At 49.3% G+C, this 23,383-nt stretch overlaps 9 protein-coding genes across 9 annotated transcripts; 4 read left to right on the top strand and 5 right to left on the bottom strand.

Moving 5' to 3' along the window:
* Positions 1–118: 118 nt before the first annotated feature.
* On the top strand, positions 119–591 carry GGI43DRAFT_379928 (uncharacterized protein; the record flags this gene model as incomplete). The annotated part of the gene is made up of 2 exons (XM_083202914.1): positions 119–371; positions 473–591. The coding sequence occupies 2 exons, from the start codon at positions 119–121 to the stop codon at positions 589–591; spliced, it is 372 nt and encodes a 123-aa protein (XP_083065412.1).
* Positions 592–1,635: 1,044 nt separating this feature from the next.
* Positions 1,636–3,368, bottom strand: GGI43DRAFT_168565 (zinc-dependent alcohol dehydrogenase family protein). The gene is made up of 3 exons (XM_083199669.1): positions 2,832–3,368; positions 2,703–2,722; positions 1,636–2,649 (listed from the first exon to the last, which is right to left on the bottom strand). The coding sequence occupies exons 1-3, from the start codon at positions 2,956–2,958 to the stop codon at positions 1,735–1,737; spliced, it is 1,062 nt and encodes a 353-aa protein (XP_083065413.1). The 5' UTR covers positions 2,959–3,368; the 3' UTR covers positions 1,636–1,734.
* Positions 3,369–4,485: 1,117 nt separating this feature from the next.
* Positions 4,486–6,047, top strand: GGI43DRAFT_379930 (gluconeogenesis factor YvcK family protein; the record flags this gene model as incomplete). Its single annotated transcript, XM_083202915.1, has 2 exons — positions 4,486–4,759; positions 4,825–6,047. 2 exons carry the CDS (start codon positions 4,486–4,488, stop codon positions 6,045–6,047), a joined length of 1,497 nt encoding a protein of 498 aa, XP_083065414.1.
* A 57-nt stretch (positions 6,048–6,104) lies between these two features.
* GGI43DRAFT_394628 (uncharacterized protein) lies at positions 6,105–7,090 on the bottom strand. Its single transcript, XM_083204780.1, has 2 exons — positions 7,068–7,090; positions 6,105–6,705 (listed from the first exon to the last, which is right to left on the bottom strand). Exon 2 carries the CDS (start codon positions 6,633–6,635, stop codon positions 6,366–6,368), a length of 270 nt encoding a protein of 89 aa, XP_083065415.1. The 5' UTR covers positions 6,636–6,705; positions 7,068–7,090; the 3' UTR covers positions 6,105–6,365.
* A 380-nt stretch (positions 7,091–7,470) lies between these two features.
* Positions 7,471–8,097, bottom strand: GGI43DRAFT_168558 (uncharacterized protein). Its single transcript, XM_083199668.1, has one exon. The coding sequence runs from the start codon at positions 7,964–7,966 to the stop codon at positions 7,649–7,651; it is 318 nt and encodes a 105-aa protein (XP_083065416.1). The 5' UTR covers positions 7,967–8,097; the 3' UTR covers positions 7,471–7,648.
* A 1-nt stretch (position 8,098) lies between these two features.
* On the bottom strand, positions 8,099–11,156 carry GGI43DRAFT_168713 (beta-glucosidase). The gene is made up of 2 exons (XM_083199671.1): positions 10,775–11,156; positions 8,099–10,710 (listed from the first exon to the last, which is right to left on the bottom strand). Exons 1-2 carry the CDS (start codon positions 11,032–11,034, stop codon positions 8,316–8,318), a joined length of 2,655 nt encoding a protein of 884 aa, XP_083065417.1. The 5' UTR covers positions 11,035–11,156; the 3' UTR covers positions 8,099–8,315.
* Positions 11,157–12,601: 1,445 nt separating this feature from the next.
* On the top strand, positions 12,602–13,640 carry GGI43DRAFT_394634 (uncharacterized protein). The gene is made up of 2 exons (XM_083204781.1): positions 12,602–13,505; positions 13,546–13,640. Exon 1 carries the CDS (start codon positions 12,754–12,756, stop codon positions 13,189–13,191), a length of 438 nt encoding a protein of 145 aa, XP_083065418.1. The 5' UTR covers positions 12,602–12,753; the 3' UTR covers positions 13,192–13,505; positions 13,546–13,640.
* Positions 13,641–15,507: 1,867 nt separating this feature from the next.
* GGI43DRAFT_168757 (delta(14)-sterol reductase) lies at positions 15,508–17,484 on the bottom strand. Its single transcript, XM_083199672.1, has 3 exons — positions 17,170–17,484; positions 16,806–17,110; positions 15,508–16,733 (listed from the first exon to the last, which is right to left on the bottom strand). The coding sequence occupies exons 1-3, from the start codon at positions 17,229–17,231 to the stop codon at positions 15,640–15,642; spliced, it is 1,461 nt and encodes a 486-aa protein (XP_083065419.1). The 5' UTR covers positions 17,232–17,484; the 3' UTR covers positions 15,508–15,639.
* Positions 17,485–17,568: 84 nt separating this feature from the next.
* On the top strand, positions 17,569–19,595 carry GGI43DRAFT_394639 (mannose-6-phosphate receptor binding domain-containing protein). The gene is made up of 3 exons (XM_083204782.1): positions 17,569–18,339; positions 18,399–18,930; positions 18,995–19,595. The coding sequence occupies exons 1-3, from the start codon at positions 17,972–17,974 to the stop codon at positions 19,130–19,132; spliced, it is 1,038 nt and encodes a 345-aa protein (XP_083065420.1). The 5' UTR covers positions 17,569–17,971; the 3' UTR covers positions 19,133–19,595.
* The last annotated feature ends 3,788 nt before the right edge of the window (positions 19,596–23,383 follow it).

Consider the following 23,383-nt stretch of genomic DNA (forward strand, 5'->3'; position numbering starts at 1 on the left):
GCTCAACAGCAAAATCAACAACTATTCAGCATACTACTAGTCTACCACTAACAGACAACCCCTCATCTTCATTCTTACTACTCCTCTTTCTCGTTACCTCACCTTCAGCTCCATCAAGATGCGTTTCTTCACAGTCTTCGCCACCGCTGCCACTCTCATTGCTGGCTCCAACGCCCTCTTCATCCCCCGCAACATCCACGTCGCAGATTTCCGCCTTTACGGCGCCGAGGGTTGCGTGGAAGAAAATCTCGGTGTTTGGACTGTCATTGATGATGACTTCAAGAACGGCGAATGCAAGAGCTTGAATGACGAGGAGGATGGTGCCGTGCCTCACTCTCTTAGCCTGACGGATATCAACGCAGGCTGTACTTGTAAGATCCCCTCGCTCTCTTTCACTGCTTCTTCTCCACATCCCCTCTTCTATCTCGAATGGCATTTTATGGAAATATTTACTGATTCATGATCCATGTAGTGACGGCTTATACGGATCTCAAGTGCACTGAGGGCAAGACGGTCCTCTCCCCTGGACAATGCTCCGATAACAAAGTCGGCTTCCAGGCTTGGAGCATGACCTGCGACTACAAGGAGTAAAGAGGGTCCTTTTCCACACCGCAACTTTACGGGCATTTTTTCATCATTCTCATTCATTTATTACGCAAAGGTGGATTTTTACTTTTCACGAGGATTAAACTGGACGCATTGTGGGCACGGCATGGAACAAACAGGCATTTTGGCACGGACGCATTACGAACTAATGGGATGATCATCTGATTTTTGGGAGGCATGGCATTCTGGTACTAAACGAGCATGGAAGGCAACGACTCTTTTTTTTACGACACGGTCCTTTTACTATGATACGCATACATACATACATATACCGATGGACAGATCCATCAATTGGTAATTAGTTAATGAAATAATAACGGCGCCAGCGAGGCAAACTTTTGACATCATCATATCCGTCATCCTGCAGCCTTAGGCGGCAACACATTGATGCTTCTCAATCTCCGAGATCGGTTCAATGCTTTAATTTAGTCATGATAACACAAAGCAGCTTCTGACTCTTTCAGTGTATCCCTCCTTCGTAGCGGCATAAACGCCTTTATGAGAAAACAATGCAGACGGACAATGCCGTGCTCCCTTCATGCACTCTGCTCCGCCGCACATTGGCGAATGGTCAGATGACCCGGATTAAGCAAGAAGAATGATGGGAGTCAAACGGTTTATAAGAGAAAAACCAGGATAACTGTGATACCGAGGCACATATTTTGCTGACGTTCGACTATCCCGTTCAATAGGGTACAAAGTGAAAGCAACTAGGATAAATGTACAAGTTGGACTATTCCCTTCCCCAAGTGTACTATACCAAAACGAGTACATGTATATAATGCATATACTCGGACTTACCATAGGCAGCGGATAGAGACGGCCATTGTCTGGGTGGCCACATCTATCCGAGTTTCTGTTCATCCATCCACTCACTTAGCTGCTGCGTAACCAGAGCTTATTCGAATAGCTCGACAGCACAGCATGTCTTGAACCCAACACAATGGGTCTGGAACGCTTGCCCACATGGACTATTCGACCATTATCCCGATGGTCCGCAAGGGTTCATGCTCAACAAAAAGGCTCTTTGACGTTGGACAGGCCGCCTTGGGAGACCAGGTTGAACCAGATTTTATTCATCTTATCATTATTTTATCACTATTTTATTCTATTTTGAGGTTGTACTTTTTAGTTAATATCGATCACTACCTTGGAAAAGTGCTTGCCAGCCCACTGGTACTCATATGCCTCCTTTAGCTCCTCCAGCTTAAACGACTTCTCGTCAATCACCGGCTTCAGCACGCCCGGATGCGCCTCAATCGCCTCAATCATCTCCTCCATCTGGACTCTGTTGCCCACGAAGACAGGTCGTGCCGTAAACATCTTGGCCAGACACCTCTGGAAGCCCGGCTCGTTGAGGCCCGTCCGGCCAGCTAAAAAGCCAATGATGGTGATGACGCCGCACATCTTGATCGCCTCGATGCTCTGCTCCATCTCGTTGACGCCGGCAACTTGGACTATGATGTCGACGCCACGGCCGCCGGTGAATTCCTTTGCGGTTTCGCCCCATTTGCGGTCTTCCTTGTAGCTGATGACATGGTCGGCGCCAAGCTTCTTCAAAAACTCAACTTTGCTGGGGGATCCGGTCGTGGCAATGACTCTTGCACCAGCAGCTTTGGCAAACTGCAGAGCGAAAATGCTCACGCCGCCGGTGCCCTGGATAAGGACCCATTGGCCAGCCTTGACGACGTGGTCGTTGGATCCGAATAAGGCGTTCCAGGCCGTCAGTCCAGCGCAGGATAGAGTAGCGGACTCCCTAGCTGTCAAAGTTGACGGCGCACGGACAAGAGCATGTTCGTTGAAGGCGCCGTAAGTTCTTAAAACACCGTCGACCATTCCTCCGGTGCCTGTTTTGTGAATTTGGGGATTCAGGTCTCCGCCAATGTGTGCCTGGTTGAACATTGTGACAACTTTGTCGCCGGGCTGGAATCGGGAGACTCGCTTGCCAACGGCTACGACTGTGCCTGCGCCGTCGGATCCAGGGACGACGCCTTCTTTCTTTCCATGGGGATACTCTCCTCTAGCAAGGGTAAGATCACGATACTGTAACAATGTAAATTAGCAGCTGAGGAGGACGATGTTGCCAGTTGACTAACATTGAGAGATGCTGCCTCAACTATTATGAAAATAAACATTAGCATACAGCTCTGTGTAATTTCCTTCACTTTCTCTCTGTCTTGCCATTGTAGACATGGCGACAGATTCTAAAGAGTTTCATCACATACGCTTAACTAGAACGTCGTTGTCGCTCAATCCGGGCAGGGGCTGCTCGGAGAACTTGAGCCCATCAAAGCCACCGAATTTCTCAACGTTCCATTGCTTGACGGTTTTGGGAATTTGCTGGGAAGTCATTGTGATTGCCTTGGCGCAAGGTGTCAACGGGTACAATTGCTCTGCTATCTCAAGCTTCCTAGTTTGGATGAGAGAATGAGTCCTTAGTAAACAAGTAGTCCAAGGAGGCTACGGCCTAATATATATATACTTGTATGAACATCGTGTGTCTCCTATCAGATGCCGCAGTTCCCACCTCAGCTATCTACATAGTCGAAAAGAAGAATAGTCTCATTTCTAATGAAGCGCCGCAAGATTTGTAAGTTGCGCCCCCAGAAAGATTGGTCAGACATCCAAAGGCAGGCACTTAAACCGGGCGCGGCCTCACCATACTGAGAAATTGCCTCATTGGATAACATGGCTTGAAGCCCCTCTCTCGAGATACATGTATACTCAATAGGCAGAGGGCAATATAATTGAATCAGATTCGCACTCGCTTACTTTCAAGCCCACGGCGTTGAGTTTTTACTTTTTTCTGCAGTAACTCGAAGGATAGTTGCGCTGCTAATGTCATGATAGCAGAGCCTAGGCTCAATATAGACAATGCTGTGACAATACTATCTGCCAATAGGACGAGTCGCTAAGGCTCAGGTCTCGCCCGTGTTCTAAGCTTGAGAAGATAGTTGATAGGTGGGGCATTCCCAGGCCGTTGGAGTTACCAAGGACCAAGGTAGTTCGGTGCCGCAGATTTGTAAGAGTGGTTAATAATGCGCGCCGGTATGAATTACTCGCCGGACGGCGACAAGAGCTGAAGGGCGTAGAAAAAATTCGGCGACGGTGTCTAAAACGGCGCCGGGTGCAAATGGTTTTGAAATCGAATTAAAGTGAAATCTAAATAGTTGATGGTTGGTTTCGTTTCTCTAGCTTGGGATTTGAGCCTTCATTTGGCTCAATCACCAACGCTAAATCCTTCCAATATTCATGTTCTTTGCCTTACCACACTAGGCTATAGCAGTTCTAAAAGCAGCTATTACCAGGGAAAAAAGAGATTCAGCTAAAGAATAGTATGTAACTAAAGGGGCATTTTTGTCTCGAGCCAAGATCTTTAGGACAATATGAGATCCCGTATACTGCTGTCCTTTTCTGCATCCAGGGAAGTCTGGCGGCTGTGCAATCCTAGGGTAATTAAACTCTCCGCATCAGCCTCCTCTAAGACGCAATCGCTGCTTGCTTCCAAAATTGCCCGTAAATGACACGTATGAGGCATCAATCAAGTGCAATGCTTCAATAGGACACTTGTCCATGAGTAGACGGTAGTATTTAAGAAGAAAGCTGGCTGACTGGAATGAGAGAAGGAAAAAAAAAAAAGGTGCTGGGTGAACTCGGACAAAGTCAGATTGCAACGAGAGTGAGAAATGCTATAAGCATCAATTAGCTCTAGACAAAAAAAAAAAAAAAAGACAAATCACAACTTACAGCCAACTACCTATTACTGCTGCATCTCACTACAACTTATCAAACTGTATAATACCCATTTTGCCTAGCACCTACTCCAAAAGAAACAAGAAAACCAATCCATACGCTTTACACCAGCCACTCATCTCACACATGGCCCAACAAATAAGCTCACACGATGCGCTCCAGCTCCCCCTCCCGGCACCGGCATCGCGGCCGCCTCTGACCAGGCTCTCGTCGAGTCCCGGCCCGAGCCCGCAGGCCAAGACGGGCATCGTCGTCTTCTCGGGCGGCAGCGCCACAAACAGCCTCGTCGACGTCTTTGAGGGCGTGCGGGCGGCGAATGCGGCGACGCTGAGTTATGTGATTCCCATCTCGGACAATGGCGGCAGCACGAGCGAGATTATTCGCGTGTTTGGGGGTCCCGGTATGTTATTCTCTCAAATATACTTCATTATTACTGGTTTCATCTTGTCTAACTGTGTACAACAGGCATTGGAGATGTTCGCTCTCGACTCGTCCGTCTCATCCCCAACGACGGCAAGCCAGAAACCACAGCCATCAAGCATCTCTTCAACCATCGTCTGCCCATTGTCTATGAAACCGCCAGAGCCGAGTGGTTCGAAATCATAGAAGGCACGCACCCGCTCTGGGACGACATCTCATCTCCCAAGCGAGAACTGATCCGCTCCTTTTTCAACAGCTTCAACCTAGAAGTCGTCAAGCGCATGAGGCCAAGCAGCCGCTTTGACTTTTCCGGCTCCAGCATTGGCAACTTGTTTCTCACTGGCGCGAGGCTCTTCACAGGTAGCTTCGAGGCCGCCATCTACCTCTTGAGCTCCATCTGCGCGGTGCCTGATCGAGTAGCTGTTTTGCCAGCGCTCAACACCAATTTTGCACATCACATTGCTGCGGGTTTGACCGATGGCACCATCATCACAGGCCAGAATGACATTTCTCATCCCAGTGCGCCAACAGCCGCTGTGCCACTGCCAAATCCAAGCACAGGAATAAACACACCGGCTCTCTCAACAAATCACGACCTCGACGAACACGACACCATTGAAGATGCAAACCTCCCCGGCAGCTTACCCGCTCTGCGCCGACCCGCCATCACCTTCTCCAAAGAAGACGAAGAAGACCTGCCATCCAGGATCGCCCGCATCTGGTACATCAACCCCTACGGCCAAGAGATCCGCATTCCAGCAAACCCACGTGTTCTCGAGGCCATCCGCAGCTCAAACACAGTCATCTACAGCATCGGCTCGCTCTTCACCTCCCTAATCCCCAACCTAATCCTCAAAGGCGTAGGCGAAGCCATCGCCAGCCCCCACATCCGAAACAAGATCCTAGTCCTAAACGGCACCACGGATCGTGAGACCGGCCCCTCTGGCGACCCCTTCTCCGGATACGATTTCGTCGCCACGATCGCAAACGCCTGCGCCGATTCGAGAGGCTTGCCGAGGCCGAGCGCTGAGGAGTTTGCGCAGTATGTGACGCACGTTATCTACATTGAGGGGCCGAACTGTCCCGCGGTGGATAAGCGGGCGTTTGCGCAGCTGGGGATTGACACGATGCGGCTGTATGGGCCGAAGGATGGGAAGGGCAAGGGAGGGAGATATGATGCCAAGGCGTTGGCGCAGACGCTGGAGAGTATCGTTGGGCGACAGGACATGCGCTCTGACAGGAGTCGTCGAAACACGTTGGTTGGATAGATCGAAACGCAGATGCGTGTATTTCACAATGTACGATATTGATAGAGAGGAATGCAGTTTAAGAGTTGTGCGGCATTTGTAATATACCACGAGATTATTTTTTTTCTTAATAAAAAGACATAAAGAAACGACTGCCAGCTCATGGCACGGTATCAAACCTGTAACCACTTCCTTCAGCCTTTCTCCCCCCCTTGGATATCCCATCTCCAAAAAAACGTACAATGCCATCTCATTTTTGCCCTTTCCTCTCAGTAGTCCTTGCCTCCAAATCAGTTTCAGTTTCCCATTTCCCGTCATCAGGTTGTCGAATAAAAAGCATCATCCACTCGCCATCGCCAAGTAAACCACCACCGCCGGCCACGCCGCCGACATGACCAGCGCCATGAATACTCTGCCTCCTCCAACGCGTATCCTATCCTGCGGGCCCTTCCATCTGTCGACCAGAGCGCAAGTCGTCCAGATCATCACCATCATGTAGATTACAATGAGCCAGGTGACGCCGAGGATGATGTCGGCGGTGCGGTCGGTCGGGCTGAGGACGACCTTGGACAGGTCTGGCTCGAAAGTGGAAGAGAGGTTGTTGCCCATTTTGAAGTAGTTTTAGGAATTATTTGGTTGGTTTGTGGTGAGAATAAATGTTGGCTCTTGGCAGATGAGACTGAAACTCGATATCGTGATGAGCGTTAAGTTGTCGCGAAATTGAAAACAAAGAAAAATATCGCTAGCGATATGATTCAAAGACGTAAAAGAACTGATTAAAAGATAGAAAAACCACCCGCCAGCGAGTATAAGCGAAAAAGAGCGTAGCAAAGTCACACACGCGACCCAAAAAAACCACCAAGAAGAAATGAATGAAGAAAGGAAGAAAGAAAAGTTCAAGAAACGCTGCGCTGAAGAAAGGTTAAGTGAGAAGCACGACCCTAGGCTAGGCTAATCAAACAGGACCCAAAACGTCCAAAGTTAGCCTCAGCTCCCCTATACATGGGGTAAAAGAAACCATCTATAAAATTTCATACGTACGGGGCTTGAAAATCTCTCTCCTTCAGGTAATAATCAAATAATAGCAGCTGAATGCCAGATCCCCCCTTCGGCAGCGCTCCCAGCCGAACAAAGGAGAAACTCTCGAAAAAGAGAGCTTGTCGCAGGTGGGACGCTCGTCACACGTTTCGTGTCTCAAAATCGCGGAGCCGCTGCAAAATACGGAGGGGCTGCCTCTAGAACGAATCAGAGTCTCAGGGCTGTGTAAAATGAAACAATGGATTCTGTAGAATCTCGTTTCTTCTGGTTCGATATTGTTTCTCGGTTGGACGATGAAGATAGAAAAGAAGAGAGAAAGAAGAGGAAATCAGCAGATGCGTCTTCTTTTTTCCTCTTTACCCAGCGTCCCAATTACGACCTCCTCTTCCAAGCACTGGCTGCTAATATTAGGATTAGGCCAGGGTGATCCACACGATATCATCACTCGCTCATACAAAAACGACCAGGCATGGGTCAAGTCAAAGCGCACACTGGCCAATCAAACAACACCTTTTGCCTCGCCAGCTCCCCTCGGACCACATCTGCCGTTTTAAGCGCCCAGACTATCGAGCTATTGTCCACTATCACGCCAAGATGCAGCAGCGGTGAAACGCTATTCGTCGAATCTGGCCTGGAGTTGATCTTGCCATTGTGTCGCTTTCCAAATCGGCGGGCGTCTTGTTTTTCTTTCTTCCTGTCTCGCTTTTGCTCGATCGCGCTAGAGGCCTTTTGTTCAAGAGTAGACAATGGTGCATGAATTCATTCGGTACATTCGGCCATGCTCCACGTGAAGAGAGATAAACTCTAGCTTTTGGTTCGATACTACTGTGCATTCCGTGGATTGCTTGCATGGGTGCGCATAAAAGCAGCACCCGATGACAGGCGGGCGAAACAAAACACATGGTGGCAGGACTTGGCAATAACTGGATTCTGAGAGGGCAGTGTTATTAAACCAAATCTCTGATGCATCATTATATAGTCTTCATTGTGATCTCATACTCTATACTAGAGCTAGATAGACTACTTTTTGTACATGGTAAAATACTTGCAATGCATAGCAGAGAGCTCAAAGCTGTGCCAAGCAAGACATCATACCAACATATACTCACAATACTCTGGGACATTTGCATTCACAGACACATACATCAAGAGGAATTTCAATGGTATCATGTGTTCTCATTAAACTGACTTAACACTAATTACTATTTATACAATTAAAGACATTATCATAACTTTCTCCTCCACCGCTGCTTAGTTCAAGCGAGCGCTGAGGGGCAGGTTGCGAGAAGAGCTGCCGACAAAGACAGTCTTGGGGTAGTTGGAAACAACCCACTGCTGCTTGGTAGCATCCCAGTTGGAAATATCACGGCGCGTAATGTCGGCCTTGAAGATGACACTCTGGCCAGGAGCAACGCGCTCAATACGGTCGAAACCACGGAGCACCTTGGGGGGGTCATTGGGACCACCGTGGCTAATGTACAGCTGAGGAATAACGTCATCCATGACCTTGCCGGTGTTGGTGATAACGGCGGTAACGGTGTAGACGATATCATACAGCTGGCGGTTGCCACCGGGCTCACCAGAGGCAGGAGAGCGGGGCTGAGGAGAACCGTCAATGGCTCCAGCAGGGAGGAACTCCTTGGCAGTCTGGCCATAGTGGGAGTCGCCAGATGCCTCTTTGGCAGAGGTGACACTGTTGAGGTATGGGTAGATAAACTCCTTGATGCGGCGAATGTTCTTGGGGAAGGCATAGTCCTTGAGGTTCTTGCTGTAGGTGCCTAGAACGGGAGCTGCAATGGTCTTGCCGGAAGGAGGGTTCAGAGGACCGACATTGTTCTTCAGGACGTTGAGGCCGGAGAACTTGAAGGTGGACCAACCCAAACCGAAACCGAACTCGTATGTAGGAGCATTGGCGGACTTGCCAGGGGCAACCTTGTCGTAATGGCGGTAGTCGATAAAGAGGCCCTCGGTGAAGTCGTCCTGGGGAGCACCGTTGCCGTTGTTGGGGGTCATCATGACCTCGGTACCATAGCTCTCAATAGTAGGGCCCCAGGTAAAGGGGGAACGACCGGGGCTCTGCTTGCCGTACAGGATATCGACGAGAGAGTTTCCAGATTCCTGGCCAGGAGCACCAGCCCACAGGATGGCAGAAATGTTGGGGTGGGCAGCGTAGTCCTTGACGATGACGGGGCCAGTAGAGTGGATGACGACAATGGTCTTTGAGTTGACAGCAGCAACAGACTTGATGAGGTTGTCGGCGTTCTTCCACACAGTCAGGTTGTTGCGGTCACCCTCATTGCCATCAACGCTGATATAACCCTCACCACTGTCAGAGTTGGCAAAGACGACGGCAATGGCATCGGGCTGACCGGCCAGAGCTTGGGTCTGAGTAATGTCGTAGTTGGACAAGATGCTCTCATAGCGGGTACCGTCCTGAATAGCTTGGGCCGAAAGCGCCTGATCGGGAGTGATGAGGTAGGGGAAGTTGGTAGTACCAGATCCCCACTCCATGGCGAGAGTGCCATCATCACAGCCGCGGTCACCACAGCCGTTGGGGCCCGCAGGGTTGCCGCCAGCATCCTCACCAATGACAGTAAGGAACTTGGGCTTGTTGAGGGGGAGGATACCAGTGTTCTTGAGGATAACGGTTCCCTTGGCAGCAGACTCGCGGATGTGGTTGGCGTGGTCGGCGCGGACATCCACCTGGAGATTGACCTTCTCCCAGTTCTCACTGACAGCAGCCTGGACAAAGCCGTAGTCTTGGGTGGTCCAAGAGTCAAAGTTGGTCTCGACGAGGGTGTCAATTGTCTTGCCGACCTTGAAGAAGGCAGCCATGATACGCATGACCATGTCGTCCACACGCCACTCAGGAACAGTGCCGTTGAGGACGGCAAGGGTAAGATTGCTTCCAAAGTAAGAAGCACCAGTGTTGAAGAGAGTGTCACCGGGCATGGTCATGTCAAGACCAGCGGCAGCGGACGCAGCACCAGTGTGTTGAGCCTGCCAGTCACTCATGACGAAACCCTGGAAACCGTACTCCTCCTTGAGCAAGCCGTTGATAAGCTTGGAGTTCTGGCAAGCGTACGAGTTGTTGACTTGGTTGTACGAGCACATGATGGAACCGACACCAGCCTTGACAGCATCCTGGAAAGGCCAGGCGTACAGCTCGTGAATGGTCTTGTCATCGACGTTGGAGGACAAGGCCTCCTTGATGGGAAATCCGTAGCCATTAGCCTCTCCAACCTGACGGAAATGCTCTTGCTCGTTGAGAAGGAAATGCTTGGCGCAGGCAATTGTACCAGCATTCTGGATACCAATAACGGTTTGGGCAAGAGCCTGTCCAGCAAGAACAGGGTCAGGTCCGAAGCCCTCGACGTTACGACCGCCGTTGGGGTTGCGACCAATGGGACCTGCTACCGGTCCGAGAAGGACATCGACTCCCTTGCCCTTTGCCTCTGCACCTAGGGCAGTACCGCGAGCTTGCCAGAGAGCTCTGCTCCAACTAGCGGCCGCTGTCAAACCGACATCAAATGCACTGTTGTAGTCGTTGAATCGGAGACCAAGGGGGCCGTCCTGCATGCAAAGACTGCGCAGGCCCAAACGAGGCACGGTACCAACGTTACCAACACATTTCTCACCCATCCAACTATGAAAATATTTATTAGCAGCCGCTTGGTAGAACGAAGGCATAAGTTGTCCAAATAACTCACCCAACACCAGTGGTAAGGTTGACCTTTTCGAGAAGAGTCAAGCCCGACACAAATTGCTTAGCTTGGGCATAGGCTTGCTCCCAGCCCGGAGCATTGGGGTCCATCCATGGAGAGGGATAGAAAGGAGGCGAGTACGCCTGACCCGAGGGGTAAGAGTTGGTCGTCTCGGCAGTGCGAGGCTGTGTGTCGGTATCGTTAGCAGCTGCAACAAGATCCAAAAAGATTGCCGCTGAGGCGGCCAAAACAAATGGTGTCTTCATGGCTAAAGAAAGTGGTGGCCAAAAACGCCGTGAAGATGCGTGGGAAAGAAAAGAGATACAAAAACAAAGGACTTCGTGAGTCGAAAGATATACAAGTTGCAGCAAACGCGCTGGAAGCAGCAGAGGGCAAGATCGTCTTGCCAATATGCTCAACAAGTCTTCCTCGTGCCTGACTGCACTGATTCTTCTTACATGCTCAATCGGGAGGTGAATAGAGAAGGGGCTTGTCAGGTGTATCAAGCACCTTAACAATAAGAAGGAAAATAAAGCAAGCTGGTAGGTGAATCAGGATCTCGCGAACTGGCGCGTTTTTGCAGGTGCTTTCGTGCCAGTGGAATACCGATGAGGCATCCCAAGATTCATAGAAACAACCATCCATATTCAAGTAAAAAGGGGAAGGGCAATGTCTCAAGGCGATTGGCATGAAGTGAATGCTGGGGTAGGAACGCAACGTACATTGACAGCGGCCTCGGACACTGCCACCAAAAGGGCAGCGGCAAAAACTGACAAGGTCTTCATGATGAATTGGAGTGGCCGCGACCAAAGGGACTCAGGATCGGCGGTTGGCGATGAGATTCTCGCTTGAAGAACCGTAAGAGCCGTCCATGACGAGGGCGGACGGCCAGCCTATATACTCCGAGCCAGAGTCGCATCGAGAGTCCATGTAAGAAATTTGATGCCCACCTCGCCCCCTCTCCCTGCGCTGGCGGTGGCTCTGGCTCTCTGCCGTGCATTCGCTCGTCTTCCCGCCATCCTCCACGCTGCTCACGACGGCGCTGCAGCTAACGTCCATGCTTGGCCTTGGTGTCTCTCTCCGCCTTTGACCCCTGCACGCGAGCTACTGGAAAGCCTTGGACCCTGGTCCCGGGTCCGGAGAAGCTGAGCAGGCAATCTCTCGTTGCCAGCTACAGCCCCACTGCACCAAGGCTTGTGATGGCACGGCACGGGCAAGGGGCTCCGGACGAGCTCAAAGCAGAGCACAGGTGAGAATCATGGCGGCCACCGGTGTTTTCACTCTCCGGAAGAGCAGAAGCATTCACACGCTGTGCAACACGGGATGCGCTCGAGGTTGACCTGTAGTCGTGCCACACGTATGTACGAAGCATGCACAAGAATAGGAGTCCAATACTTGGCGGTTTGAGTACTAGTATACGAGTACTATGCCGTGCAGCGTCATCAGTTTTGTCGATCGCGACGTCACGCTGAGCGGCCGCCAGATGTAGAATATGACAGAATGAAGATACGATTACAGTGTAGAGTACGAAGTACTACGCCAGAGAGATGGCAGCCATCGGAAGACGGATTATATCGCCGCGGACTTTTTTTCTACTGTAATATCAGAAAAAGGCCAGAAGGGGAAGGGTTCGACTCCAATAAAAAAGCAAGGCGCCTTCCGCGTATGTACCTTTTTTAGCTCCAGGTACGGAGAACTTTACTCTACATTGTACGGCCGTAGCGCTGCAGGCTCCAGCTCTTACATGTACCTGCTACCGTGCTGTGCGCCAGCCACAGCGGCATCCAGTGCCTAGAATGCCAGCCAGCCCAAGAACCAATGGAGTTGTTAGGCGCCTGAGCATGCGATTCTGATAGGACAGAGGACGGCTCCTTTCTGTAGCTGTCTGTACTGATCTGCATCAGGCACAAAGCTGTACCTGTGGTCTCAAGGTACCACTTGTACGAGTACAGTAAAATAAGTTGGCAGAACCAGGGCCAATAGCAATGGCTCCTCTGCAGAGGGTCCAGTTCAATGTCTCTCTTTCATATCACGACAGCCTTCATTTCAGCCTCGACTTCACACAGCCGTCTGTCGTGCACCCAGAGCTAGCCAGAGTGGTGATAGACAATCGACGACTGGAGCTGTCTGCTCTCGCGTACTTGGAGAACGGCGGGAGTACGCTACTTGGCAATGGAGCTGCATGCCCTTGGCTGGATGCACTGCTAATACTACAAGGAATACCATGCCATGAAGCACCACCGGGGTGGCGACCCGAGAGCACCGAACCTTTTCGCAATTTGAGTGTACAGGAGGGTTGCATCGGCCAGGCACTGGGTGAAATTCCTTGGGATCCCTCGCCGAAAGCGCAATGCAGACGAATCCCAGAGCAGTTGGACAGACGCCAAATACAAGCTAGCAGTGTTGGACCTCCTCTTGCATAGTCAAGTGGTGGAAGAAGAGCTATAGAGAAGGGCCGATGAGCCTTTCAATGCTCTGCCCAGCCTCGTCCACAAGTTCGCCTTGACATCTCGACGGATGCTGGACGGCGAAATGGCGAAATAGCATCGTGGGCTCGCCGTCTTGGTACGGAGCACATCTCCGCTGCCTGCGGGGCCTCAACCGCCTGGGCCCAAGGTCACGAGAACTTTTGAGCTTTCCTTCTCCATCGACGCCCTCCAGGCCCATCCAGCAGCCTGTCTTGATCATTTCCGATCTACGATGGATCGTTTCATTGCTTCAAAAGAGGTGGCATTGGTCCGGCGCACCACTATCGGCGCGGTGACCAAACAGGATGATCCATTTTCCGGCTCAGCGGGTGGCAGCCGGCCAAGCGAGCTGGCTAGCATGTTGTCACTTATATGGGCTCTGGCACTTTTGAACTGGATAGAGTGGTTCCAAGCTATGTAAGTACATCTATTATCGGGAACAACACGGCTCGCTGAAAGACAGAGGTTTGCATAAGCATAGCTACCCATTTAGGCAACGGCAAATAGGCAATGCCGGTACGATAACTAAAAAACCAAGCTTATAAACATGCTGCAAGACCAGACTCAATACAGAGAAGCGAGGTAACATGCAACCGTGGCGAGGCGACATCAAGAGACCCGGACCACGCTAGGCTAAATACTGTCGACAAAGGGATAACCACAGCATCAGATGCTACGGGCGCAGGCATTTTGCCAAGCTGTCGTTCGTTACTTTGACATGCCAGATCAGTCTACCAAGGCCGCTGAGCCGCTGAGGAACGTCTTAGGGTGGTATTTTTGCATGGACCCGCTGCGGAGCGTCATCATCGTGGAGAGCATCTCCATGTTCCCCCCATCTTGCCCCCGGCCGCCGGCTTTGCTGTCTCTCCCGAGCGCCACTCAGGCACCAAGTCCCGGCCTGTTGTTGGTCAAGCTTTGCGGGAAACCTCCGATATTCAATGACTGCCATCCTGGCTTGAGTGGCACATGGCCATGATGTGTTTCATGCTACGCGCTGTACTATTTGCAATACGACGACTGCATGCCTTTCCAAGCTCACATCCAAGTGTATGTGCGATGCAACGCTTCCTATACCTCGAAGGATTCAAGTCGTGCCATCTTACCCCGATTCTGCAGAATCTGTGCCTCCAAAACAATAATCTCCTTTCATAGTTATGGTATGCACCATTTCGTCCGCGGGAAAAAGAAAAATCGAGTGCCGATCAAGGGCAACGGCTCCGCTCTCGCACTTCCCCGCAACTTACCCCGAATATCGACCGCCCAGGGACTCCTCTTCAACTCCTGGTTTAGCGCCAATTTGTTCGGGCCGTTTGATTGTAAACAAAAAGACCATCGGGGAGTTTCGCCAGTTACTCTGGACCCATCCTGAATAGGTAACAGGCAACTTTTCCACCAATCTTCTTCGCTACCACGATTCGATTTAGAACATCTCCAAGAAGCACCCTAACATGTTCGTTGATCCAGCACCAGCGAATCGCTCACTTTTTTTAGGGCTTCTCCAATTCCAATGTACAGGCGTAGATCTGATAGCCTCATTCAGCACGCTGCATCGTAGCATCGTTGCACTGGCCAACGGTCGACACGTGCGAAGCGGAGAGCTTCTCCAACACATCATCACCCTCAAGGTTCAGGTGGCTGTATGAATACTAATACTGCTACGAATACTGAGTATTCCGTACACCCACGTTCTGGGTACGTATTGCTGATGGCATACGGAGATTTCTGAGCTGAAAACTCCTCGACACTTTCCCGCAACGCCGTCTCCGGGCCGGTTCGCCGCTGGGTCCGGAAATAACCCTAACAAGATGCTGTCTTTTACCCTTATAGGTTAACTGGAAATAAGCAGCTTAAGGAGACGTCTTGGCAATGCCGTGCTCAGGAATCAGTTGGTCATCTGCAGCCTTGGGACCAGTTCGGCCCGTCTCGTCTATCCAATATGCACTTGTACTGGATAATACGTCCAACATTGGGTTTTCAGCTTCAAGACCGTCCACATGGCTTGCGTCATCCCACTTTGCTGCTCAAAGTTGCAGATTAAGTCGAGCCTTTACACCAAACGCCAGAGCTAATTCTGCGGCAGCATTCCTAGCTCGCCTGCAGAGCACAAGGCTATCGGCCAACTGCATTTGTATGGCATAAGGATTATCATTACATATAGACTATTACTATTTTCTCTCTAATATTTTGATAAGAAGCGCCGAATGGCTTCCGCAGGTGGCTGCAAACTCCATAACACTATTGACAGTCCTTTCATTTCAAACCCTGAGCATGTAAACCACGCCCAACTCGCATCACTATCCAAACTAGGATCGTTCTGCTGCTTCGGTGGTTCTCTCGGCAAAGGAAGGCAAGCAAACGTCACTTTACTCAAGCTAGACGCTCAGCTGGCCACATAAATTGGCATTAGTAAATGCCAGGAATAATCCTCCATCGTACAATCTTCTTGTACTTGACCCAATCCTCGCCATACTTGCGATAGCACTTTTGATCGTCTCTGCCGTCTCGGTGGATCAAGAGGACTCCAAAGTACACAATATAGAAGTAGGTGATGAGCATGCCCCAGCCTCTGGCTTCGCCTTGGATCACTTGTCGACCATCAGCCATGACAAGAGCCCCTTTGGCCGCGGAGGATCCAGCAGAAAGGATCTGGTATCCAGCGATGCCGGTGGGCAAGCAATATGGCCAAGCCTGAATCCAGTCGCCAAAGTAGTTGATGTGGCGGGCGATTCCCCACCAGCCTGTGGTGAGGAGCTTGCTGCCAGTCTTGGTTTCAATGTACTTGAGGTGAGCAACGCTAGGATCATTGGGATTGGTGCGGAAGGTGTTCTTTTGGTTATTGGCGGATCGGAAGATGTAGAAACCAAGGCAGATGAGCGAACCGGCGGTGAGAAGTCCAATGGGACCGAGCGAGCGAGGGTACACGGATAAGTAGCGAGTCTGGAGGGAGTACACGAACGGCACCCAAACGAGGTCACCAAACGACAGCATCACGCCGAATCCATCGGTGGTGATATCCATGGTGGTCAGGATGGCTGCCTCGTTCACCCACGAGTCGATAATGTAAAGAGCCTGGATGACGGTGATGCAGACAACGCTGTCTGTGACATAGCCGTAGTTGCGGTACTGCTGAGCGCACCAAGAGCAGTTTAGGATGATCCATCCCATCATGCCCGGTCGAAGCTCGCACCATTCCTTCAAGTCGACCTCTCCAATAAGGGGGATCGTGATACGGGGGTTCAGCTCACGTCCGATGAACCAATCGTACAGCATATTCCCAGTGTGGCCACCGGCGGCCAGTTCGCGGTTGTCCTTGTTTCCAGACTTGACGCTGAAGCTTCGAACGTAGACGAATGTGGCAATGGCGTAAGAAAGGAGAATGCTTGCGGTGAGGAGCTGGACGTAGTTTTCGCTGATAAAGGTCCAGACGGGGAAATCAGCACCCTGGGCGATTGTTCCCGCAGCGAGCGCAAAGAGAGTGGCCATGTTCGAGTACATTGCTTTGGATGGGTTAGCTCAATTGTCCCCTTAAATGTTTATACACGCCATGACTTGATTTCCATATCACGTACTGTTGAACCTGTATTTGAGACGTCCACCAGATCGCAGAACCGTACCCTCGACCTCGGCAGCAGGGAGAATCGCGTATAAGATCAGGTTGAGGAAGTAGTAGGCCGCAAGAGCTCCAGAGGCCTTCCAGCTGGCCAGACCCCAGATGCCATCCTCAGGCCAGCCAACCTCGAGTTTCAGCTTGTCCAGAGAGAGAGTCTTGGGGCTCAGGAACGAAGGCGCGGGACAACCTGAGACGTCGTTGCAGGTAAAGGTGAAGAGGTAGACGAGAACCGGCAGACCGAACGAAATTCCAAAGGTACCAAGTCTAGTGAGATTGTGTCAATTCATGCAATTCCTCTTGCTTGTTGTGAGAGGGCAACTTACGGTCCTCCGAATTCGTAGCCATGAGGCTGCTTCGTGGCAACTTGTTTAGATTTGGGAGCCATTGTGACACGTCCGTCAATGAGAAACCAAAGAGCTGTTCCAGCACGGATTTCCTGTGACAATTTCGTGTCTTTTAATAGTCCCCCCAAGACAAGCCGATACGTGAACGAATACGGGCACTGCCTCAAGCCATTGGCGAGTTTGACGATGGGAATTCCAAATGCCACCTTCAAAGGAGGCGCGTGCGATATCAAAATCTCCCGGTTAGGCTTAGCGCGCAGCAGCTTCGGATGAAGCGTTTTGAAGCGGACAAACACATTTTCCCGATCAGCGTGCATCAAGATTGCCGACAGACGTACGTCACCATCCAGGAACCAGCCAACCAGAGGACGGGAACGGGTGCGGATCCCGTGACTTCACGATAACTGACATCGTGGTCGCAGCAGGTATCGTGGCGCTGAGGCTGGCTATACGAGGCTGAGATTAATATACGAACGCCATTCTTTTGACGCATCGAGCTCGAAAGTTGGCTGCTTGTTGTGGATTTCTTGACGCTAAGCAGGCTTTGCGACAAGCCACGAACTTTGGAGAGATTTCGATCAAGACAGAGTCGCTCATTTCAATCTCTCCGTGTTTCATACTATTTTCCATATTACGCGACAGTTGATAGCGCAATCATCGCAACGCACAGAGCCCCCGAGGCAACTTTCAGTTCCCCGCCATTCGTTCGACTAGACCAGAAATTTTTCAAACTTCATTCGCAATAAGCGACCGACGCGACGACGTCATCTGACTGCCCAGCATGATCACCTCACCGTCTCGCCTCTTGATGCTTCTGGCGACGGCCGCTGCCGGTGTCAATGCTGCTGCCGGCACTACTGCCACTGCTACGACGCCTGCGCCGGCGTGTACGGCGACCTCTTTGACAAATGGTGGATTTTTCGATCTGCGGCCAGATACAGCCGTGGTGGCCCCAAAAGATGGAAAACCCCACAAGTCAGGCAACTACAAGGACTATCATTCTCGAGGCTGGGATTACGGCAAGAATTTCACCTTGAATATCTGCGGCCCGGTGGTCGACCCCGTCAGCGACGTGGTTGGTTTGAAGAAGAACCAGTGGGCAAACGTCAGCGCCTACTATACGTCTCATGATAGCATTTACTCGATTGGGTTTGTTTGAGGCTTTTGCGAATAACGAAATTGTTTACACGCGCTAACTGTTGCTTCAGCTCTGTATCATTGGATCTGCATAGTCGAGGGCGAAAGCTCGTTTTGCAGTACACTGGCGGATCTCCCTGCGGAGATAGCAAGTCAAGCTCGGGAGACGACGATGACGACGATTACGATTATCGCAAGAGGGCCACGAAAAAATATAGCGAAGGCCTCTCATCACCTGCCCACGCCCACGAAATCGAGACGATTGAGCGAAGCGACTCTTCCAAGACCAAACGGAAGTCAGCCACAATATCTTTCCTGTGCGATCGAGATCCTGGAACCACCACAGCCGTCTCGTTTGTCGGCGTCGACCCCGACGAATGCGCCTACTTCTTCGAAGCTCGCTCCGCATATGCCTGTGCCCACGCGGAGCCTCACAAGCCCGGTAGCGTCGGGCCCGGAAGTGTGTTTGGGCTGATTCTCATCATCGCCGTGCTCGTATACGTCCTCGGCGGTGTCTTTTACAACCGCACTGTTGCGCACGCCCGAGGATGGCGGCAACTACCCAACTACAGTCTGTGGGCCGGTATTGGGAGCTTTTTCAGCGTGCGTCCGTCCCGGCCCAAGGCGGGGCTGCCTTATAACTAATGTGTATATGCGTGTTATTTAGGATTTATTCGTCATCTTGTTGTCGTCGTGTGGACGCCTTTTGCCAAGCAGGAGAGGCTACCAGCATATTGGGTCGAGCCGGAATAATGAAGCGGAAAACCGATTGATAGACCAGCTGGACGAAGAGTGGGACGACTAGACTTGATATATCTTCTTTTAAGCCTTCATTTGGCGTGTAAGCCTGATGTTTTTAATTTTTCTAGGATCAGCGGCTTTTGCGAGAGCGAACTCTTTTTTTGGTATAAGCCGTAAATGATCTCCCAGAAATTGTTGTTCCCGTTTGGATGTACATATATATACATGCCTATTTCTACTTCTTTTTTTCACTTCTTTTTCTTCTTACTATTTGAACATTAGTCTTCTGTAGGGTTATCATGGGGGTTTTTTTTTCTGAAGAGGGTACGGTGTGACTGAAGTACGTTGATCGGATTTTCAGGCCTGCTACCTCCTTTTCAAACGAAGATTATGGAAGAATGTACTGTATACGACTTTGGATACCTGCTTAGGCTTTTATGGCATGAGATTGTTATTGGGCATATGAGGAAATAGGCATGTAGCTCATAGATGGAATACAAAAAGACTGGCGCTTTTTTATCACTTCATTCATCTGACGGCTGGATACGTGTTGACTGAGACAACTTTGGGAAATAGAGCGAAGTGGACATCCTCAAGCTAATGGGTACGTAAGCAGCCGATTCTCAGCATCCCAATCGCTGCTAGAGCTGTTCTGTTTGCAAACATTGGTCCCGTAGATAATTTTGCAGCAAGAGCCAGAAATGAAATCATGCACTCTGAATTCGGAAATGCTGCATACGTCTCCACAAGTTCTATTATCCTATCCATAGGCAGCTTCCTCTGTATAAATAAACAAATATAATTTTCAACGCCCTATACAGTATTGATCACTTATTTGTATTTACAGTGTAAATTTTATTTACCTAAGTGAACTTTTCAAAAATAAGTAATGCTGTAAGTAACATATAGCTGACAAAAGTAGTAATACTACCCAGGTAGTTTGGTACGGGGCAAGCACCTTGAGGATTCGAAAGGTGCTAGCCAGGACCCAAGACTCGATACACGGTACCACGATCCATTTAGCACGAATAGAACTACACGCCACAGAGCAAGATATGACATGTAATGCATCAGTAATTCGAAACTTCAGTCTTTGAGCTTTCAAAGTTTAATATAGTTGGATTGTTGAAACCCAATTGCTGTATTTGCAAACGTAGCTACGTGCTAAATCAAAACATCTCCTGCACGATACTCCTTCAGCACCGTCTCATCTCCCTCTCAAGATTGACCGTCGCATAAGACAATAGTACGCCTTATGTTGGGAAATGGCCAACCTCGAAATAAATGGCCTTTGAAATTAGACGCACTTGTCGTTATTGCCCTGACCACCATCCACACAGCCATTCGCACAATCCTCAACCCACTCTATATTACCAAATATAGTATTGCAGTAGTAAAGTGTATCTTCTGCGCCGTTATTGAAACAAGTACCTACACTTGGTGCGCATGTACTCCTGATTTGATCCTCGTAGTTTCCTAGAATGACAATCAGTGATGAATACGAAAAGTCTGCCAGGGCATGCTAACCAATATCCAGCAGTGTCCGTCCACATTATCGATAACCATTCTTGCAGTTCCTTCCAAGGGCACCGGCAAGAAAAGACATTGTCACAAGGGTGATAGAGAGCTTCATTATGATGATAGGAGCTGATCGTTCTTTATAATAACAGTTGTCCAGGTAAAAAGGTTTTGTAAGGCAGTGAAGTTGGATAAGTAATGGAACTAAAGGTGTATGCTTCTGGTCGGAATTGGCAGTAGGAGGGCCTCTTTATATACACAATTAGAACTCGAACTGAGATGGCTACTAGTATTTCATTACCTGGCATGGCTTATTTATTACTCATAACATCTTAGATAACTCTTATGCTCACAGTAATATATTAATAAGTGATCATCAGTGTAGGGCATAATACTCGTAATATAAGACAGAAAAGAACTAGAGAAGTTTTGTTTTGTCTTGAAAAGTAGGAAATTTTTGTAGAACCAACACTGTTTTACGAGCGAATTTCTCTCACCCGCCTTCTTCTTTCTCCCTCGTCTTCTCTGTTTAAAGTAGGATGATCAATCCTTTCATGGGCCTAACAACTCTTTATCCTGTATTAATAATTCGTCATACTTCTCTTATTTACTGTCCTTAACGAAACTAAGCTCTGGAACGATAACAGAAAGGAGATCGTTGTGCAAGTAAATAGCACTCATCGAGCCCTAGTCTCCAATGATGGGACATTGCAGCGGCATCGCCAGCGACCAGGCAGCCGGCGACGTATGAAATACAGCAAAGTTTCACACATAGCCCCTCCTTATCGCAATAGACAATAATTTCCAAGACATAGCTTCGATCGATTCACCAGCTGACCCAAATGCCAGGGTTGACGATCGGCGATTTTAGAAGACATCTCATTTCCAGACTTGGTCAGACCTGGGGACTAAACTTGGGTGATTCAAGAGAATGCGCCATGGGCTGACCGAGATTATTACGAAGCTTCGGCGGTAAGGATGTGGGCATGCTTCATTTAGCAAACGTGGCTTGTTGTGCTGTTGATTACTCTCAGATAAATTGGGCCATTAGATGCCGCGGGCGTTCCGGCGATTTGTAAATTGCGATTAACATACGACAGATGAGACGGCAGATTTGCCGTCACAAATAATAGAGCTGGCAATACAGGTAATATTTTGTTTTCCCCTTGTATTACCTAATGCAGTACAAATTGAACTAAAACTTTTTGTCATTTTATGACCCCGTATCCTGTCCGTGCTTCCAACATGGATGTGTGGTGTGGCCAGTGCAGTTTGATTTCTCGGCGAACGGCAGTAAAATTGCGGCCAGCTGTTGCGTAAATAAGACTAATTATTCTTCTGCTATTGATGATCTTGAATAATATGTTGTAAGAACGTACGAAATGGCTGTCCATTATGATGTGATGAAAGAAGGCTTAGACTTTATGCCATCTTTGAGATTATCTTTGATCCTTTGCCTGCGAGTAAGACACTTACATCTATGGTAACACTGAAAGCGTTCTTTGTTTGGATATTTATTGCAAACAACGTCGAGAGACTTGTAATAAACTTTTTAGCAAAGCAATTCTTGGAGATGATGGCGTCTATATTACCACCTCGGCTACTATATCTTCGAATAGGCACTCTGCACTATACTCTAGGAATCAACGGTAGCATAATATAGAAGAGTAACTACCATTGCGAAATAATATCACCTTCATATTATCCAAGCTTTGGTATTTTGTCCTCCTTTTTGAGTACATGTGTGGTCTTGTATGTGATACAGCCCGCCAACAAGCTCCCGTTTGCACGCGGCCGCTTGCACAAATACCCTCTCGTGTAACCCAACATCGGCAAAAGACATGCATTTCATCTGAATTCTTACCCAGCTAATATAATTCAGAGAGTGAAGAGACGGGTAGATCCCAGTGCCCTGGTTTCTGGAACAAAGCTTCAGCGGCTGCTCTACCTGAACGGCTGGTGCCAACCTTGACAGCACGTTTTCTGTACCACAACACATGGGATCATACTATGAATCAATTTCAGTCATGCAGAAAAGCGGCCTGTGATCCAATTTCAAATAAGGCATCCATGCAAACATCCGCTGTCATTTCGTTCTATAGTGTTTCCAGCAGCTTCTCTGTAGCTCCCATCTTTTATCATCTAACAGTAGCCTTCCTAGTTGACTTCTATAACTTCTTTGTTTACTTCCTTTCCGCCGAGCTGCTAGTTCATTTCTCACAGCCGGGTAGCCTTCAGATCACGGATCCATTTGACACTTGAGCATCCAAGGGCTTTGGAAACAACACGGCTAGGAGAGCTCTGTAAATAAAGCTCCAGTGTTTATTTGAACATATTTAGAACTATTGTGGGCCTACTTTCCAAATAAAAATCCTATTCATATCTACAATGGAGAGCATTGGTCATTGGATGATCTGCTATCAAAACTACATGCCTTGTTAGACGACAGGGAGAGATGAAAGGAGGACGTTGCAAGTATCAGCAAACTGGACTGATATAATGAGAGATATGACTTTTCATATCTTTTCATCTCGATTATACACGCAGGAAGGGAAAATTTTAAATAGTAGCAAACCATATGCAGAATGGAGGCTCGAAGAGGTCCTCAAGGTACCTGCCAAGTGACAAAATCTCGAATGCTATCATATGGTTTTTCGAACTATTGCAGCTGCCAGCTGGCTGATTCAATGGAGCACTATAGTATTTCCCCTAGGAAAGAAGAAATAGTAATTTCTCTTTTCTTCTTCCTTCTTTAATCTGATTTCCAGGTTCAAAACTTTGACACGCTTTGACATTA

This window comes from Trichoderma evansii, assembly GCF_050947405.1.
Source record: "Trichoderma evansii strain SZMC 28006 chromosome Unknown GGI43scaffold_2, whole genome shotgun sequence".
NCBI classification, from domain to species: domain Eukaryota; kingdom Fungi; phylum Ascomycota; class Sordariomycetes; order Hypocreales; family Hypocreaceae; genus Trichoderma; species Trichoderma evansii.

What these genes read in the sequence shown, in the direction of transcription:
- GGI43DRAFT_168713 (XM_083199671.1), bottom strand. Translation starts at nt 11,034, where the DNA reads ATGAAGACACCATTTGTTTTGGCCGCCTCAGCGGCAATCTTTTTGGAT. An exon ending in AACCTTACCACTGGTGTTGG is followed by an intron (nt 10,711 to 10,774) that starts GTGAGTTATTTG and finishes ATATTTTCATAG; the next exon opens with TTGGATGGGTGAGAAATGTG.
- GGI43DRAFT_168757 (XM_083199672.1), bottom strand. Translation starts at nt 17,231, where the DNA reads ATGGCTCCCAAATCTAAACAAGTTGCCACGAAGCAGCCTCATGGCTAC. An exon ending in GGCTACGAATTCGGAGGACC is followed by an intron (nt 17,111 to 17,169) that starts GTAAGTTGCCCT and finishes CAATCTCACTAG; the next exon opens with ACTTGGTACCTTTGGAATTT. An exon ending in TCTCAAATACAGGTTCAACA is followed by an intron (nt 16,734 to 16,805) that starts GTACGTGATATG and finishes ACCCATCCAAAG; the next exon opens with CAATGTACTCGAACATGGCC.
- GGI43DRAFT_394628 (XM_083204780.1), bottom strand. Translation starts at nt 6,635, where the DNA reads ATGGGCAACAACCTCTCTTCCACTTTCGAGCCAGACCTGTCCAAGGTC.
- GGI43DRAFT_394639 (XM_083204782.1), top strand. Translation starts at nt 17,972, where the DNA reads ATGATCACCTCACCGTCTCGCCTCTTGATGCTTCTGGCGACGGCCGCT. An exon ending in GATAGCATTTACTCGATTGG is followed by an intron (nt 18,340 to 18,398) that starts GTTTGTTTGAGG and finishes CTGTTGCTTCAG; the next exon opens with CTCTGTATCATTGGATCTGC. An exon ending in GTATTGGGAGCTTTTTCAGC is followed by an intron (nt 18,931 to 18,994) that starts GTGCGTCCGTCC and finishes CGTGTTATTTAG; the next exon opens with GATTTATTCGTCATCTTGTT.
- GGI43DRAFT_168558 (XM_083199668.1), bottom strand. Translation starts at nt 7,966, where the DNA reads ATGTGTTTTGTTTCGCCCGCCTGTCATCGGGTGCTGCTTTTATGCGCA.
- GGI43DRAFT_168565 (XM_083199669.1), bottom strand. Translation starts at nt 2,958, where the DNA reads ATGACTTCCCAGCAAATTCCCAAAACCGTCAAGCAATGGAACGTTGAG. An exon ending in CAACGACGTTCTAGTTAAGC is followed by an intron (nt 2,723 to 2,831) that starts GTATGTGATGAA and finishes TTTTCATAATAG; the next exon opens with TTGAGGCAGCATCTCTCAAT. An exon ending in TTGAGGCAGCATCTCTCAAT is followed by an intron (nt 2,650 to 2,702) that starts GTTAGTCAACTG and finishes ACATTGTTACAG; the next exon opens with TATCGTGATCTTACCCTTGC.
- GGI43DRAFT_394634 (XM_083204781.1), top strand. Translation starts at nt 12,754, where the DNA reads ATGGCTCCTCTGCAGAGGGTCCAGTTCAATGTCTCTCTTTCATATCAC.